The 18,545-nt window shown below is 36.0% G+C and overlaps 2 protein-coding genes across 3 annotated transcripts; both read left to right on the forward strand.

The window, feature by feature from the left end:
• The first annotated feature begins 1,803 nt into the window (after positions 1-1,803).
• Positions 1,804-5,517, forward strand: LOC103418345 (phosphoglycerate mutase-like protein 4). Of its 2 annotated transcripts, none has more exons than XM_008356473.4 (7): positions 1,804-2,154; positions 2,224-2,302; positions 3,296-3,346; positions 3,456-3,566; positions 3,927-4,058; positions 4,671-4,746; positions 5,104-5,517. In XM_008356473.4, the coding sequence occupies exons 1-7, from the start codon at positions 2,030-2,032 to the stop codon at positions 5,325-5,327; spliced, it is 798 nt and encodes a 265-aa protein (XP_008354695.2). In that variant the 5' UTR covers positions 1,804-2,029; the 3' UTR covers positions 5,328-5,517. The 2 variants fall into 2 exon arrangements, with proteins under 2 accessions (XP_008354695.2, XP_008354696.2); XM_008356474.4 differs by having other exon boundaries at positions 1,816-2,049.
• An 8,576-nt stretch (positions 5,518-14,093) lies between these two features.
• Positions 14,094-18,387, forward strand: LOC114820671 (CDPK-related kinase 5-like). The gene is made up of 11 exons (XM_029091822.2): positions 14,094-15,035; positions 15,513-15,643; positions 15,728-15,769; positions 15,892-16,000; positions 16,260-16,338; positions 16,444-16,740; positions 16,819-16,931; positions 17,115-17,222; positions 17,303-17,365; positions 17,461-17,628; positions 17,832-18,387. Exons 1-11 carry the CDS (start codon positions 14,478-14,480, stop codon positions 17,970-17,972), a joined length of 1,809 nt encoding a protein of 602 aa, XP_028947655.2. The 5' UTR covers positions 14,094-14,477; the 3' UTR covers positions 17,973-18,387.
• Positions 18,388-18,545: the final 158 nt, after the last annotated feature.

Here is an 18,545-nt window from a genome sequence, read left to right on the forward strand (position 1 = left end):
ATTGTATAGGTCACTGTGGTATATTCCTATACCCAATTTGAGCTATGTATGAGAAGTTATTAGCTAGTTTTGTCTATGTGCTTTAAATAACATTTTTATAGTTAATTCGCATAAAGGTGAGACTTATTCCGAGGACGAGCGTGTTCAAGGGCGACTCGGGGGCTACGACCCTTCGACATACCAGTGAGTTGGCTTTTGGTTTTCAGTATATATTTCTATACTTGATATTTTCCCAGAAATATATGTTTAAATGAATGTATGCCTTAAATCCCATGCATATAAATTTATATTTCATATATGATTTGGTATATGATGCATTATATATAATTGTGGTGATGTGGATGCTCATGTAAGCTCATATGAGTTATGTTTGGTTATGTGAATTATTAATGATGTGATATGTGATTGAATAATGTTGAGCTCATCAAACTGCATGTAGGGTGATTGTGATTTTAGCCAGAGATATGGCACAGTCATGTTTATTATGTCACCTCACGCACCATATGCTCATATTGGATCCAATTTAGGTGCACAGTCTTGTCGTACAAACCTTCATTAGGGTTATGACTTGTAGGTGACTAGCAATTTATCACCCAATTATTATGTGAGAGTTGTATTGAGCATGATTATATTACACCCATTATTGTCATACAGACCTTTTCATTTGGTTCCGACTCTTGTGCAGTATAGTGTCGTATAGGTCATTGTAGTGACTCCGGCTAGATTGATTTTTGAGCTATGAATTCAACCATACAGATTATCACAGGGGTTCCGGTTAACATGTTATATTTCTATGAAATTATTTTTACCTGAATTGCTTACTCTGTTATATCTTGGCATGACATACATATGAATATAATTATGGGAAGCATGATTTGAATTGATATATTTACATATATATTTATGTATATGCTTTTATCTTGATTTTGGGAAAAATTCTACATGTTTTACAGTGAGATGTTAGATATGTGATAAATGAAATGGTTTTGTAAAACCTTTGTTTTCGCCCACTCATGTTTTTTGTTTTGCGCCTCTCCAGGTTTTAGATAAGCTTGTTGTTGATGGGTTTGAGGACTTTGGCGGTTATGACATATCTAAATAATAGTACGACATTCCTGGTACTGTATAACTAGTATTTGTCCTACTAGACTGCACCTAGACTTATTATGCTCTGATTAGGAGTATTTACTTTTGTAATTGACTCCTAACACTTCCTCTTTTCTAGTGCACTCTAGTAGTTTCAGTTTTTAAATATTCGTATATTTCTTATCTAAATCGATTCCGCATTGTGCACATGGCTACGTCACCCTCACGTGACGGCCAACATGCCTTAATCTCGGGAGATACACAATAAATATTCTTATATTCGTATATTGGTTAGAGTTTTGTTTTACGTTGGAGGGTGAGAGTGATTTTGAGAGTTAAAGAAGATAAATAATCTTGGGAGATACACAATAAAAGTAATTTGGGGTGTATTTTGATTTTTATTTTTTGAACCTTATGAAGTCGAAATTGTCGTTTCATATTAGAGTATATAAGTCATTTAATATTAAATTTTAACATGAGGTGTATCTAACATTATGTGCGGTGCTAATAAAAAGAGCCAATATGAGAACAAAAAATCATAACCAAAGTCATTTGCCCTAACCATTTTATTATAATAAAACAAAGAATTTTGTTTAATTAAATAATTTTCCTCTAAGTCAATTTTTATTAGTTTCTCCCACAACCTTAACAAAAGTTCTTGAAGGGTTTATCCATAAGATAATGGTTCTTGGATTGGAATAAGTTCAAGCATAAGATAATTTATCATACAACAAATGCAGAATGTTTGAACATTTTACTATGCTGTGGAGTATCCTATACAACAAAAATTTGTGGCCATTAGGTCTTAGTCATTGGATTTCTAAACGGCCAAAAAATCTCTATACAGTGTATAGGATGAGCCTGGTATTAATCCCGCGTTTTATACATTACAACATCAATTAGGACACTATCATGTAGCTCAAATTGTTTCTCTAATTCATCCATGGCAGAGGCCGATTCCAGGTCCGATCTCCCTCCCATTCTCCTTGCACCTCTATCCTCCGTTTCCCTCCAGTCGTATACTTCGTCAATTAGGGTTTTGTATATCAAGCCTTCGATGCTGGAAAAGTAAGAAATTGAAAAGTGATAGCTCTGGATTCAGTTTTATTTATTTTTAATCTTGTGGATTTGATGTAGCTGTGTGACTTCGGATTACGCGGAGATCATCGTAGTTCGTCATGGCGAAACGGCCTGGAACGCTGAGCATAGAATCCAGGTTCTCTTTTTCTCTTAAACTGCGTCGTTTTGTTAGTTGTTTGATGGGTCGAGGTGCATGATTTAGGTTAGCTCGTAGGCTCATGCACAATCTAAAATGTGATGTTCATAATTCTAAATTCCGCAGCTTCTTTACTTTGCGAATCTGCGATAATATTGAACTTGTTAAGCAAATAGTCATTAAGAGAATAAAAATGGTATGCAAGACTACAGGTGACGCAGTGTGTAGATATTCTATCAGAAATTGTTATGGGATGATGATGTTGTTTTTTATCCCCAACGGAAATTTTCTGCTAGTACGTGGCTTTGTCATTGGCATTGGCGGTTAATGAACATTTTCCTCTGAACTTTGACCCGTATTTTTGTTTAGTTCTCCTAAATTTCGAAATGGGTCACTTTACCCCCCTGAACTTCAGTTAAATGGTTTCAAGCGTCCCTTGGCATGACATCCGTTATCTTTCCTGTAAAAAAAGGCTATGCATCACACGCGCCACCCGTTCTTAGAGGCGCTTCTGTCACTGCAAAGGAACCGCATGAGAAAAGAGAATGAGGTGCTTTAGACGGCTGCCTGTAGAACACACTACATTTCTCATTTTCATTTTAATAAGAGAAACAAAATCAAGTGTGTATCGATTGGTGCAATGCCAAGTTTGGCATTGGTTTCCATGGCAGCTTCCAAGCTTGGGTTGCTATTGTAACTAAAAGAAATCCTATAGAAAGAGTGGCTGGCCATCCTAAGAACCTCATTATTATTTTTTTCTTGTGGTTCCTGTGGACAAAAGAAATACCCCATGAACAAGGCCAGGTGCCTAGTACGTTTTCATTTCTAATGGGAAAAATAACAAAAATTATGCCAAGAATCATTTGACAACATTAAACGAATTCAGGGCTAATGTGAACTGAATTGGACGAGCAAAGTGAGACATGAGTAAATTTCCTGGATCAGTAGTGCAATTTACTCTTCTTATCTATAAACTAAATTCATGTTGTGCAGGGGCATTTGGATGTTGAATTAAATGATGCTGGGAGGCAGCAAGCAGCGGCAGTAAGTTACAAACTATATATGTACACTCTATTTTAGGAATACATATGACAGTTTTAAACTTATGCTTTGCTTGTTAATCTTTGACAAAGTTTTTGTTTACACCCTGAAGGTGGGTAATAGATTATCAAAGGATACCAAAATCTCCCTTGTATATTCTTCTGATCTGAGTCGAGCTTATGAGACTGCACAGATAATTGCAGCCAGGTGTGGTGGGCTAAAGGTAGGTAATCTTTTTGTACCTCCCTGTTGCATCTACCAAAGCAGATTCCATAAAGTAGCGGGTTTCATTGCAGTAACAAATAATGTAATATAGAGCGCCAAGTGTTTTCTTGATGCTCTAACTAGAAAAACAGACGGACATGAAATTGGAAGCTGCATGATATAAATTTACTGTGGTTTGGCAATAAATAAAGTAAAATTATGGAGTCAAAATCTTGGTAATCACCTCATCTAAATACATGTCACCGAAAATTGGAATTGGATAAATCAATTTTTTAATATGAAGCCAAATGCATAATTTGGTCAAGAGAATGTTTTTATTTGTTATATCACATGTAAAGACTGTTGGGTTAAATTTCAGGTTGAAACAGATCCTGATTTACGCGAAAGGCATTTAGGTGATCTTCAAGGACTTGTACACCGTGAACTTGCCAAAGTTAAACCTCAGGCTTACCAGGCCTTTGTATCTCGTGAGACATTTCAAGAAATCCCAGTAAGCAATCTTCTTGTACTTTGGGCCCAAGCTTAAAACAGTTGGTACTTCTTTGAATTCTGTAAGTAAAATAGTACTCCAATGAGAAATTTTACGGAATAGGTCTGTGTGCCTTAATTTGGCTCAATTAGGCCTTATAATTGTCAGCTTGGCTTGTAGCCTAGCTCATCCTATGTAGGTATAAACAGGGTACCTCCTGCCCACCACAACTAGTCTATTGCAGCTGGAGGTCTAGATTTGGACTGTCTTTCTGAAATCTTGGTACTACCTGTCTTTGCATCCAATAGAGGTTGATGTTCCAGTCTCTGGTTTGGCTTGGAGAAGAGAGAGGACTCATAACATCTAAGATTGTTTTATTAGTATTGTTCTTTCTTGCCTAATCATGCAATAGATGTCTAGTTGATGACCGTTATCTATGGACTCTGCTGTTTTTTCGTAGTAATGGGTAGCGTCACATGGCATGTTATATCATGGTTGAAAGAGTGAAAATTCTACCAATAAGTAATTATGATAATGAGTACCCTAAATCATTCTTCTCAGGGGCATTAATTTTCTTTGGACATCACAATACATATTTATGTTTATTCCACTATGGCTATTCTACACGTGCAGGGTGGTGGAGAAAGTCTTGATCAACTTCATCAACGCTGCACGTCTTCATTGCAGCGAATTGGCAGTAAACACAAGGGTATGGTATCACGGGGGAAGGTGTCATTTGTATCTTTACTGCTATGGAAGCTGTAAAATCTTTAATCAAGTTTAAGTTAGTTCGTGAACAGAATGTTCCAATATGCTTTTCATTTTAAGATCACATGAGTCCTTGAGCAAAACTAATAAGTTCCTTGTTGAATGTAGCTCAGGTCATAGAATGGAATCACTATTTTGAGTTCAATTTCGACTGTTGATACTGTTTTTGTATAAACTATTCTAATGCTGTCGAGACCCTTTTTGCCTCTCAAATCTAACTAAGCTGCAATAACAATTGCCAATTTTAGATCACAAATTACAACTTGAATGCTTATATCCTGGTTTGTTTCAATTGCAGGAGAGCGAGTAGTTGCAGTCGCTCATGGGGGGGTCATCAGAACACTCCTCAAGAAGGGTTACCCAAATGGCAAGTCTGTAGGCAAAGTAGGCAATACATCGATCCACATATTTCGCTTGTACGATGACGGAAAATGGACCGTGAAATCCTCAGGTGATGTTAGTCATCTCAACCAAACAGATTATCTGGAATCAGCTTTCGGTGGGGATGAAAATTCTGGTTAGTTCGTGTTTGGGGTGCTCTCGCAGTTTATAGTAATCAATTGAATGCTGGAACTACCTGCACTATTCAGTACTAATTTCATTTAGCTGATGCTGAATTATTGCAATAAGGCGGCCTAGATTAATGCCGGCCATATGTTTTTACAATCGAACAATAACAATATGTTGTATTGATCGATATGATTCTTGGCTATGTTGCACATTGCTTGCATCTGCATTTAAGTTGCCCACTTTCACAAATCACAAGCCGAATGCAAGTTGTAGAATCCTCACCGGACGTACCACATCCACATGCAACCCTAAAAAACACAAGTTGGACAATGCTGACCCAGCGACCCAGCACCTACCACCGAGCACCACCTTTCTTGGATTGGAGGAAGTCCAAGCATAAGATATGACTCTGAGATTGTACTTCATATAATCTATGAAGTACCAAAAATTTAACGGTTGAAAGATCCGGAGTATTGAATACTTTGGAGTACCATAGAAAATTGTTTCTCTAATTGGAATGGAGTTGTTCTGAGATGAAAAATTCCTTAGGATGCTTATGTTTATTAGAATGGAAGCGGTTGTAGGCTGTAGCTCTGATTATGGTTTGTTTTCGGCTTTCGGCTTTTGGCTTTTGGCTTTTGGTTTTTCGTCATTTATTGCTGGGTTTATGGAATTGTGAAGTTGGTGCAAGGTGGTTGTCAAGTAGATCATTTACAACGTTTTCTGACCGACCGTTTAGAACAGTCATGCAAGCCTCCATGTCCATCGAAATATTGAGGACCCGGGTAAAGGTTGCTGGGTACAACTTAAAATGGGCAGTGGACCTGAAGTTACCATCAAACCTTCGGAATCTGCAAAACATATGATTATAGGTTGTTGGGTCTACAGTTTAGTAGTATTCCTCTTTACTTGTAAATGAGAGGTTTTAGATTCAATTCTTATCAAAGGCGAATTTGAACCACATTATTGCTAGCCCATTGTGAGGCTAAATCCCTCACCTCCCCTTTAGTGTAGATAATATTGTTTGTTAAAAAAAAAAAGGCAATGGACCTAAAAATAAAAAGCTAAGTGGTTATCAAATGAGTCCTAAGGTGTCCAATTTGTTTTTCCCTATCATAAAATTTGATATTTACACAAGAGATGTTGTACAAGCGATATTCTACATATGTCAACTATAAACAAGAGATGTTAATTGGCAATAGAAAGGATATGTTCAATATTAAGTAAAGGTTTTTTAGTCAAAATGGTTCTTGAAATTTACATAACTCATCATTTTGGTCCATGAGATTTGAAATCAATAAAAGTGGTCCTTGAGTTTGTCCATTATCAATCATTTTAATCCTTCAATGAAAAATTATATTGAATAAGGACTAAAATAACAAAAATACCCTCAATTTAATAAACAATGGGCCAAATGATTTGATAAAAAGTGAGGGTATTTTTGTCATTTTACCCTTATTTAGTGGAGATTTTTTATAGAATGATCAAAATGATTGATGGTGGACAAACTCAGGTACTACTTCTATTGATTTCAAATCTCAAGGACTAAAGTGATGAGTTATGCAAATCTCATGAATCATTTTGGTTAAAAAGTCTTATGCAAAACTATAACTTTCGAACGTGAGATTTATATTTTTAACAAATAGATTCCAAAAACACCATGATTTTGACCGTAAACATAATCTCGCTAAACAAATAAAAGCAAAAGAACATCCGAATATAAAAGCATCATCATGGAACAAATTGACCTTGTAAAAAGATTGATGGATAATGATTCAATAGCAATGATATATGCTATTCACTTTTTCTATGTTTTCTCATATAATTTCGTAAGCATGCGCGTCATGGGTTGCGTGGGGGTTGCTCATCATGTACGTAATTACAAAATACTCAGGAAGTTATCCAAACGTGGACAACTCTTTGAATTTTGTCCACTAGATCCTCTTCGTAGGGATTTTAGGATCCTCAAATCATGTTCGTTCATTATACATCGTATAGTCAGAAATTATTTTAAGTACTTTTATTTAAAATTAAATATGAATAGCATATTACATGAATTAAAAATATTCATTAAAAATTCGACTCAACTTTTTATAAAAACAATTTTCAAAAGTAATCTACATGCTACTTTTAAAAATTGTTGTGGAAAAATCATTGCTTTAAAAATGAGCAGGATATTTTATTTTACTATTTTTTTTAGAGAGTTTTAACGAAAAGCCCGCGGTACTGTTCACTTTAACGAAAAACCACATTTTTACACTAAAAAGTCAAACCTTGTACTATTCATTTTACCCTTTATTTTATCCTTATCGTTAAAACTCAAAGTTTTCAAGTCCTTTTTTTTTTTTTTTTTTATAGCTTAACGTTAAAGGTTTTTCTCGTACACCCATCTGTTTATTTCTGTTATCTCTTTCACTTTCCGCTGAGATATCGATCGTTTTTTACTTCTGCATAACCTCTAAGATGCCTTTCTGACTAGACCAAAAAAATGATGGAACTATTTTATAATGCCAACATCTTTGATTCTATGAATGATGATACATTCTCATGGTCAACCCTAAAATAATTTTCATGCATCATGTACTCAGGTTTTTTTTTTTTCTTTCTATTTTATTTATTTTTCCTTATTTTATTTATTTTCGTTCAACGAGTGCGGCACCGCCCACCACCACATCCACATGCTGAACTTAAACCAGCAAAATTGATATTATTATCGGCAGCCTAAAACATGGTACATTGTATGCTGTATGTACATGCCCTTGTAGAAGTCAATGCATGCATGAGCTAGCCACCCCCCTTCATTTGGTGCCAATCCAATGAGAGGCGTTGAGGTTGCACAAGTGCTTCGTAAAGTCCTACTCATATTTCTACACATTTAGATGCTCTTATTGCTGGAGAAATAAGGAAAATTTGAGAAAGGGAGGTGGTGGGATGAATATACGAGAGTTTTTAGTTTCATTCGAAGTTCTGTGTTTGACTTGTTCTGTTGCAATGTTAATTCGATCAACAAATAAAAGATGTTATCATTGTATGTGATCGACTCCAAAATTATTGAATAATTGCTACCTGCTAAAGTACTATGCCTTGGAAAGATGCTAAAACACCAATCTCATGAATCAATTGAAGCACTCCGGTCAAAACACATAGATCAACCCCACACAAGTGAGACTGTGGGAGTCACGACATATGACAACCATCTATATTTAGGATTGGTAAATGGATTGTATTTGTTATGTTTTTGTCGTTTTTATGTCATGTGCGTTATCTTAACGGGTTATATTGTGTTAATCATGTTATCTTAACGAGTTCTTAACAGTTGACCTAAGTTGCCTGATTTGTTAAGGGGTCATGTTCTTTTGTGTCAGGTTAACAGGCATGCAAGAAATCATCATCAATATTGTCTAGATTTTTTTTTTTTTGAAATTGAAATATTGTCTAGATTTGGCAAACAATATTTTATCAAGTTCTTAATAGGTGACCTAATAACGACCCGACACGTTAACGGGTTATTTGATAATGACCCAATACATTAGGTCATCTCTAACCGAAGGGTCCAGAGGGCCGAAAATAGCCCTAAAACCGTCTCCAACCGAGGGCTAGGCCAGAGGGCTCTGGAATCTATGAGGGCCCCACGGGATCAGAGAGGGCTGGAGGGCTGGCTGCTTTCGGCCAGCCAGCCAGCCCCGGGCTGGCTATTTTTTTTTTTTAATGTTTTCCTATTGCTGTCGGTTATAACCGACAGCATTAAAGAAGAATTTTTTAATACTGTCAGTTATAACCGACAGTAATAGTTATTCAAAAGCAAAATTTTTATTTTTAATTACTATTAGTGTCGGTTATAACCGACACTAATAGTTTGAATTTTTTTTAATATAACGGCTAGTAGCCATTGTATTAACTTTTTTTTTTTTTATGAATTTAAACTTCTTTTTTTCCCTTTTTTTTTCCTTTTCATATGAATCAAATTTTGTTTCATATTTTTTTTCAATTCTATTTTACAAAATTTGTTTCATATTTTTTTTTTAAATTCCATTTTTTTCCTATAACTTTTATTTCACAAAATTTGTTTCAATTTTTTTTTAAATTTTATTTTTTTCCTATAACTTCTATTTTACAAAATTTGATTCATATTTTTTTTCATATAACTTTTATTTTACAAAATTTGTTTCATATTTTTTTCATATAACTTCTATTTTACAAAATTTGTTTCATATTTTTTTAAATTCCATTTTTTTCCTATAACTTCTATTTCACAAAATTTGTTTCATATTTTTTTTCAATTCTATTTTTTTCCTATAACTTCCTAGGCCATTTATACAACATTAAATTAAATTAAGTAACATGAAACAACATTAAACAATATGAAACAACATTAAATAACATTAACCAACATACAAATTATACAACATAAAAAAACATTTAACAACATGAAACTTAAACAACATTTTTAAAAACATTTAACAACATACAAATTATGTTTGGCCCTATGGCCCTTTGGCCCTCGGTTGGAGACGGTTTTTGTGACAGGGCTAAAACGAGCCCTCTGGCCCTTTGGCCCTCGATTGGAGACGGAGGCCAATATGGCCCTGTACTGTTCATTAAAATATTAATATCTTGGGGAATCTTGGAGGGCCAGAGGGCTAAAACCAGCCCTCTGGCCAGCCCTCGGTTAGAGATGGCCTTAATAGTTGACTTGAAACCTGTTATTTTCGTATCGTTTTGTGTCGGATTAACGAGCTGTGTAAAAAATTGTCATGCCTGCATCTATTAAATATTATACGTATGACTAATGGGAGATCTTTCTCTAAGCTGAAGACCGATGACAACCAGGCAAGTGTCAACGGCACACAAACCTCATGAATCTCTTGGCCAAGTCTAAAAAATCTCCAACCCTAATTTTATAGAAGGGCAGTCACTCTTACCTTCTTTTAAGCAATTAACCATTCGCTACTCTGAATATTGTTAATGTCTACATGACATCTTAATCACCGTTTGCTAAGCGTCAGAGGTTCTTCGGCCAATAATATATCGGTAAAGATAGGAAAATTAAAATTTTAAACTAAATTTGCAAACTAAATGACGTGTCATCAATAGGTAATAAGCACGTTAATCGATACTTGATTAATAATTCAACCATCAACTATCACATCATTTAATTAACACAATTTAGTTTAAAATTTTGATCGGCATAGCATTACTTTATTTTTTTTCCCTACCTAGCATCTCCACATGCACCTGCTGAATACATTGAAGTCAACCTCATCCATTATTCATTGGTCAAAGCTTCGTGCATCAACAAAAGAAGCGAATCGTGGTAAGCAAATATATGTAAATTTGGACAAAGGTTAAACTGATAACGATGTATCAAATATTTGGATGATGTTTATATACAATGTTCTAAGTGGGTGGCTGAATCATGAGACCATGGTGTTTGGTGCGCAACAAGATGATGGATAATGAATGATGTCAGATTTTGGAATTAAGTTTGGCATTGTAAGTGGGGGGCAATTGCCCCCTATGTGTTTTACAAATTTATTTTCTTATGAATATTAAATTTGGCAAATGGTTTGTAGTTTAGTTGGTTAAGAGCACTCGTCTTTGCATTCAAAGTTCGGTGTTCGAATCTCCCTCCCTATAATTTACATAAATTTAGTGTAGAATATTTCATCTTTCATTGAAAGTGATCATATATAACATTGCTACCGATTTCATGTGAATTGGAAAACCCAAACCTAAATTTGACATCATGGTTTGAGATCAAAACACTAAAAGCACATTTTATTCATTGTCGCTCTTGATATTAAATTTAATAGTAAGTGATCACGCATTTCATGGTAAACTGGTAATTAGGTGCACATTTAGGATCAATTTATGAAGTCATTTTGTAAATTCATGCATCATCTAATAAAAATTAGGACTAACATAAAAAATAAAAAATAAAAAAAAAAGTTAGGACTATCACGCATGCACCCTAGCTTGTTATACCATTTACAAATAAAGGTGATACAAATTTGAAACCAAAAAGACAATGAAATATGACCATCCTATTCCAATTCATTTTTCCCTTATTAGTAAACAAGGGAGTTGGTGATGAACAATCCATATACCTAAGTTTGTGCAGCTAGTCAAACATTTGAATCCTAACAATAATTTGTCAACCTAAATTACTTTGTTATATTCGTTGTTATTAGATACCTACCACAATTTTTGGTTGAGAAATGGTAAAGATAATCACTTGAAAGTGGGATTCTCCATAGATTCTCTGTCACCTAATGTTTTTGGCACAATATTTTATAGGCCTAATTAGGTTATAAGTCCCCGTGGTGATAGGATAGTCGGAAGCGCCCATATGATACAAACAAATTAGGATTTAAGCTCTTGTGATGAAGTCTGTTAAGATTTAGACCCAAAATTAAAAATTTCATCAACTCTCCGTTAATTATTAACATCGAAGCGCCCATACATAGGAGGCTAAAACAACACTCTTTGTAAATTGTTAGCACGTGAGGTTAATTTTATATTTTTAACCTCACATGTGAGTTTCATGTGCTAACAATTAACGGAGACTTGACAAATTTTTCAATTTCGGGTTTAAATCCTAACAGACTTCACTACAGGGACTTAAATCCTAATTTTTGACAAGGACTATTTTCCGACTACCATATCACCACAGAGACTATAATCCAATAAAGTCATGTTTTATAATGTTAGCACGATAATTAATGTTAAACTATAAGGTGTCAGAAAGTTAGTTAAGAGTTACATTTTAAAAGTCTCCTTAACATTTCTCTTTTTAGTAAGTCTACAATGTCCTTACGAGACTACATTTTATGAAAGTTGTCATAAATGCCAAAACTTTTAATTCTTCTAACAACATGACACGACATGATAAGAGCAGATTAATACACCAACTAGCCTTTTAAATTAGTTGTATTTCAGGTTGAGGATGTTTCTCGTTATTTGATTAATGAAATACCAAAATTTTTTACAAGAAAAACATTAACGTATAAAATAATAAAAATTATTGTAAAACCGTTCGATTGTAAACATGCACAACACATGTAGATAAATATGTTGTGTAATATCTTCATACATATCATTGGATAACCTTTAATCCGAGAACCATTGAGGGGTTAGTTGATAGATAATCGTTAATTAGAATTACATATTTAGACATAATTATATACTAATGATTCGAATTGACAATCACTATTTGTTCCTTTTTTTCTATATATAAAATACAATTTTTTATACCAAAAAAACATTAACTTTTGTACAAAATTAATAAAAGTTTTGGTAAAAACGTTTTCTATTGTAAACCAAAACGTTTTCTATTGTAAACATACACAACACCTGTAGATGATGCTTTATCGCAATGACGAAAAGAAATATTGCATATACACTCTGGTGCAGGTTCAATCTTTATTGGTTTCCTCCCCCTTAACATTTAACAGTTTAATCCACTAACGCTATTATTTATTAAAAAATGCATAACACATGGACTATTTCTAATTTCCTAAACTATCATGTATCGTATTTTTCTTGTACGCTTTGGTTGAAAGTCTGTTTTCCTTAAAAACATTAAATAAAATTCAGTGCGTATTTGCTTACTCTTTTCTTTTGAGAGGAAAATAAAATAAAATTAAAAAAAAAACCAAACTATGGTTCACAAATGGGGAGTGAATATTTGACCAATACAAAAAGGTATCTTGTCCAAGAAGAAAGGCAGCCAGAAACGACGCAGTTTTGACTTTTGTGGGCGTTTCTATTTCCGGATCCTTTTTTCTGGGATCCTATGGATTTCGTGATCATGACTGTTTATCGTATATCATGCAATCAGTTTTCGTTAGGTATTGTTTATATTTAATTTTAAAATTTTAAAATTTTAAAATAATTTTTGATTGTACGATGATGAACGATCACGATCACGAGATCTCTAGAATCCTTAGGAAAAGGATTTGGCGAAAGGATCCTGCCAGATCATTTTTCTAAGGATCCCAAGGATCTTGTAATCAAATTTATTTATCGTATATCCTATAGTTAATTTTTAAAATAATTTCTAATTGTACGATATATATGAATGGACATTATTACAAAATTCTCATAATCCTTAGACCTAGTTTGGGAGGGAGGTGCTTAAAAAAAAAACACCTATGAAAAAAAGCTGTGAGGGTTTTAGGTGTTTGGTAAACTGAAAAAAAAGGGCTTATTTTGGAAGCTGCTGTGAGAATAAGCTGAAATAAAAGGAAAAAGCTGAAGCTGCTATTTGTAGCTTTGGAAAACTGGCTTTTTTTCAAAGCACACGGAGCTACAGTGCTCCTTTAATGAAAAGACCCACTATCAGACTACTTTTTTTTCCAAAAGCTTTTTTACAAAAAAGTTTACCAAACGCTCTGCTGATTTATTTTACAGCCGCTTATTCTCACAGCACAGCCGCTTATTCTCACAGCAGTTTTTTTTCAAAGCACAGCAATACCAAACCAGCCCTTAGTAAAAGGATCCGCTTTTTCCTCTATTTCGGACCGCGAAAAAGCGCCCACCGGATCAAAACGTCCATTTCATCCTTGTCTTTTGCAAGCGAAAATCGAGAAACTTCGCACTCATTTCTATCGTAACACCCTAAATAAACGGCACCGCAAAATCCTAATTAATTAAACTAATCAAATATTTAATTACAAATCCTAACAAACCTCCCGGCGCACGCCACGTGGTACGTCCATACGTACAGGCTGGACCACACTACCTGCTTTCTGATCCAACAGAAGCTAACAAAAAGTTAATACGAACTCGAAGCTTACTTAATCCGTAATCAAAATTAAATTAAATTAATTAGTTTTAGTTGCTCAATAAATAATTAAAAAAAGCTAACGCGTCGTCGTTTTCCTTTTTATCGCTTTGTCTGTGGATTTCTACCCACCCTCTCTTCTTCTTCCCAATTGCCGGAGACAAATCCCAACTCCCGGAAATTCAAATTTAAAAATCCGAAAGAAGAAAACGATTTTTTTTTTTTGCTTTTAAAATCTTGAGAGTTTTGTAAAGTGTCTGGGGTTTTGAAAATTTTGATCCGGGAATCCGATACCCAAACGCGATGCTCTGACCTCCGGAATCGGGAGTTGAAATCCCCCGACACGGTCTGTTTGGGGAGGAATCGCCGATTACCAAATGGGTCTCTGCACCTCCAAACCCTCCCCAAACTCTCGTACTTACTCGCCGCAATCCGGTTCCCCAATAACCAAGGAGAGCTCCGTTCCGCTGCCGAACGCCGCCGGAAATGGGGAAGACCCTAGAGGTGAGAAGGCTGAGGAGGAGAACGTCAAGAAGTCTCCGTTTTTCCCGTTCTATAGCCCCAGCCCGGCGCACTACTTCTTCTCCAAGAAGTCTCCGGCGAGATCTCCGGCGAATGTGAGCTCGAACTCGACGCCGAAGCGGTTCTTCAAGCGGCCGTTCCCGCCGCCGTCCCCGGCGAAGCATATAAGGGCGGTTTTGGCGAGGAGGCACGGGTCTGTGAAGCCGAACCAGGCTGCGATACCGGAGGGCGGCGAGGTGGAGGGCCCCACTGGCTTGGATAAGAGCTTCGGGTTTTCCAAGCATATTGGGAACAAGTATGAGATGGGAGAAGAGGTTGGGCGTGGGCATTTTGGGTACACTTGCAAAGCTACGTTCAAGAAGGGTGAGCTCAAGGGCCAGCAGGCCGCCGTCAAAGTCATCCCCAAAGCCAAGGTTTGCAATTTCTTAGTTTGAATGGATTGACTGACCAATTTAGCTGGAATTTTAGTGGGTTGTATGGGTTTTGATGATGAGTGACCTCTGTGATTGATATGAGTCCTTCATGCTTCTCGAGTTTTCGATTACATCGTTTGAATTGGATCTGCAAAGGAAAGAAAAAAGCGATTCGGATGCGTAATTTTATACTCTCTATACAATAGAGATGCATATTGATTTGCAAGAATAGTTTTTGGTGGATGAGTAGGTTGAAATTTAGTCCTGATAATGTTGTCCACGGTCTGACTATGAATTGGTGAAATGATTTAGTTTGTCTCTAGATTTACTAGTTTTACCTTCATCGGGAAGCAACTTCTGTTGTTTTGGCAGTTGGTTTTGTTCTAGTACCTTTCTATACTTTGTTTTCTGGATTTGTATATTTGGATTGTATTACTCGTCGTATTTTCTGATTCTGTTTTATGCTTTTGTTGGTAGATGACTACTGCCATTGCAATTGAGGATGTGAGAAGGGAAGTGAAGATATTGAGAGCTTTAAGTGGACATGACAATCTAGTGAAATTTTATGATGCGTATGAAGACCAGGAAAAGGTCTACATTGTAATGGAGTAAGTCCTGATCGCTGCATGTTCTTCTGTTTACTTAACCTTCTTTCTTACGGATTCTGTTGTTCAATTGTCTGTGCTTTCCAGATTATGTGAAGGAGGGGAGCTCTTGGATAGGATACTTGCCAGGTACTTCTTTTGGTGCCTGTTAGAGTTCAGGGCGAGTATCTTGAATGTGTTATGTTTTCGTTGTTCTTGATGAACTGGGAAGTGGTTTGATAGCAACTTGTATATTCCTATTCCTTTTGCAGGGGCGGGAAATACACAGAAGATGATGCAAGGACTGTTATGACACAGATATTAAATGTGGTTGCGTTTTGCCACCTCCAAGGCGTGGTGCATCGGGATCTTAAACCTGAGGTAGGATATATGTTTTCGTCTGGATTGAATTAAACTTGATGCGATACACTAAAAGTCACTAATATGTGGTAGATGTTTACATTTTTTAAAAGGGAGAATATATCATTGCATGCAATTGCCTCCCTTTTGTTTCTTTTATCTCCTTTGTTGTCTAGTAAGAAGAATAACTGCATTTTCTTCTCTTCCAGCCTTTGGGTGCTGTAGCTTTGCTTTCTTTTCATTTTTGTATACTTATCTAAGCACTTAATTTCTGGATCAGAATTTTCTGTTTACGTCAAAGGATGAAGATTCACAGTTGAAGGCTATAGACTTTGGATTGTCAGATTTTGTCAAACCAGGTTGGTTGACAGTTCTTCAGTACATAGTCTGTACTATAATACTTGCTTTTGTAATAGTTCTAAAACTTTGGCCAATAGTTTCATATGGTTGAATTGTCCTTGCAGATGAGAGGCTTAATGATATTGTTGGTAGTGCGTACTATGTAGCCCCCGAAGTTCTACATAGGTCTTATGCTACAGAGGCCGATGTCTGGAGTGTAGGCGTGATTGCATACATTCTTTTGTGTGGCAGCCGTCCATTTTGGGCTCGAACTGAGTCTGGCATTTTTCGGGTTGTGCTAAAAGCTGATCCAAGTTTTGACGAACCACCTTGGCCATCTCTGTCCACAGAAGCAAGAGATTTTGTCAAGCGACTATTGAATAAAGACCCACGGAAAAGAATGACTGCTGCTCAAGCCCTCTGTGAGTGCCTTATTCACTCTAAAAATTGTGAGGTCATGGTTCTATTATCAAATTTCCACTCACTACTTTCTATTGCAGGTCATCCATGGCTTAAAAATTCTAATGATATTAAAGTGCCTCTGGATATATTAATTTTCAAACTCATGAAGGTCTATATGCGTTCATCACCTCTCCGAAAAGCTGCTTTAAGGGTGTGTATATGATCCATTTTCAGTTGAAACTATATACTTATATGTTTGTGGTGACTAGTAGAGGGTATTATTCCTTCAAATTCTGTCTTGCCGCCCTTTTCTGTGCATCAGTTTGCTTGTTTGTTTTGTGTTTAGTAATTTCTAGTAGCTTATTTGGTTCTCTCAACATTGGCATTTTGGCAGGCTCTTTCCAAGACATTGACTGTGGACGAGCTTTCTTATTTGAAGGAGCAGTTTGCGTTGTTGGAACCTAACAAAAATGGCACAATAAGCTTAGAAAATATTAAAACGGTGTGTTTCCTTCAAAATTTATTTACCTTTTAAACTCGATCTACGGTTAGCCATGTTTCTGAACTTTTTAATGTTATCAGGCATTGATGAAAAATGCAACTGATGCAATGAAGGAGGCGCGAATTGCTGATTTTCTAGCATCGGTATGTGCCTTGACTCTTGCAATGGGTGTGGAAGGTTATTTTATTTGGTATGTTATTAATTCTTATTAGAACGTTATTTTTCATCCCTTTGGCAGCTTAATGCATTGCAATACAGAAGGATGGATTTTGAGGAATTTTGTACAGCTGCACTGAGTGTGCACCAACTTGAGGCTGTTGATCAATGGGAGCAACATGCTCGTTATGCCTATGAAATTTTTGAGAAGGATGGCAACAGGGCTATTATGATTGAGGAACTGGCTTCGGTATGTGTGGATGCATGATAATTGTGCCTTCCTTTCATCTTTAGTTGACTGATTGCTCCTACCATCCAATTGCTTTCTGTATCCACTAATTCACTTCTCCCCTTCCTCGTAGTAGTTATGCACTTGGAAAGAGCATTAAATTCTTCGTAGTAGTATAAAATTTTCTGTCCACTGATATGCGGCATTATGTGAACGTATTCCAGGAACTTGGCCTCAGCCCTTCCGTCCCAGTTCATGCCGTTCTTCATGATTGGATTAGGCACACTGATGGAAAGCTAAGTTTCCTTGGATTTGTCAAATTGTTGCATGGAGTATCTAGCCGGGCTGTGCCAAAAGCTCAATAAAAGTTTTGATAAGATCCACGGAGTGTAGATTTGCCCATGTGGTCCTGACTCGTGACCGATAAAACCGTGGTCTTGGAAGTGATTAAGTTTCCTGAATGCAAATACTCTATATTTTCACAGCAGCTGCAATTTATAACCGAGCGAATCATCATTTGATGAAGCTTCGGCATTGTGTGTACACTTGGGACCGGAGAGATATGACCCCTCTGCATGCGCGAGATGAAGCTATCAGTCGTGTTTTTTCCACTGTAAATTTGTAGTATTAGTTTAGTGCGTTTAGTTGCAGATTAGAGTAGTTCTCTACTTGTTTCTAAACGATCACACTTCCATGTTTCTGACATTAGAGGGGTGGGACATGCCCACAATTGGGTTGTACCATCCCTCCTATCGTAATACTACTATTTGATCAGCATCATATCTTTGTGTAACTTGCCTATTTCTTTCTCCTAGCCAAAATTTGACACAACGGCTCGTTTGAAACTGCTTCTTCAAAAAAGTATTTATGTTTGAAATGACAAAAGCACTTTTAGTAAAAGTGTTTTTATTAGAAGCAGATTGAAAATTTTAATAAGC

Source organism: Malus domestica, chromosome 02 (assembly GCF_042453785.1).
Source record: "Malus domestica chromosome 02, GDT2T_hap1".
NCBI lineage: Eukaryota > Viridiplantae > Streptophyta > Magnoliopsida > Rosales > Rosaceae > Malus > Malus domestica.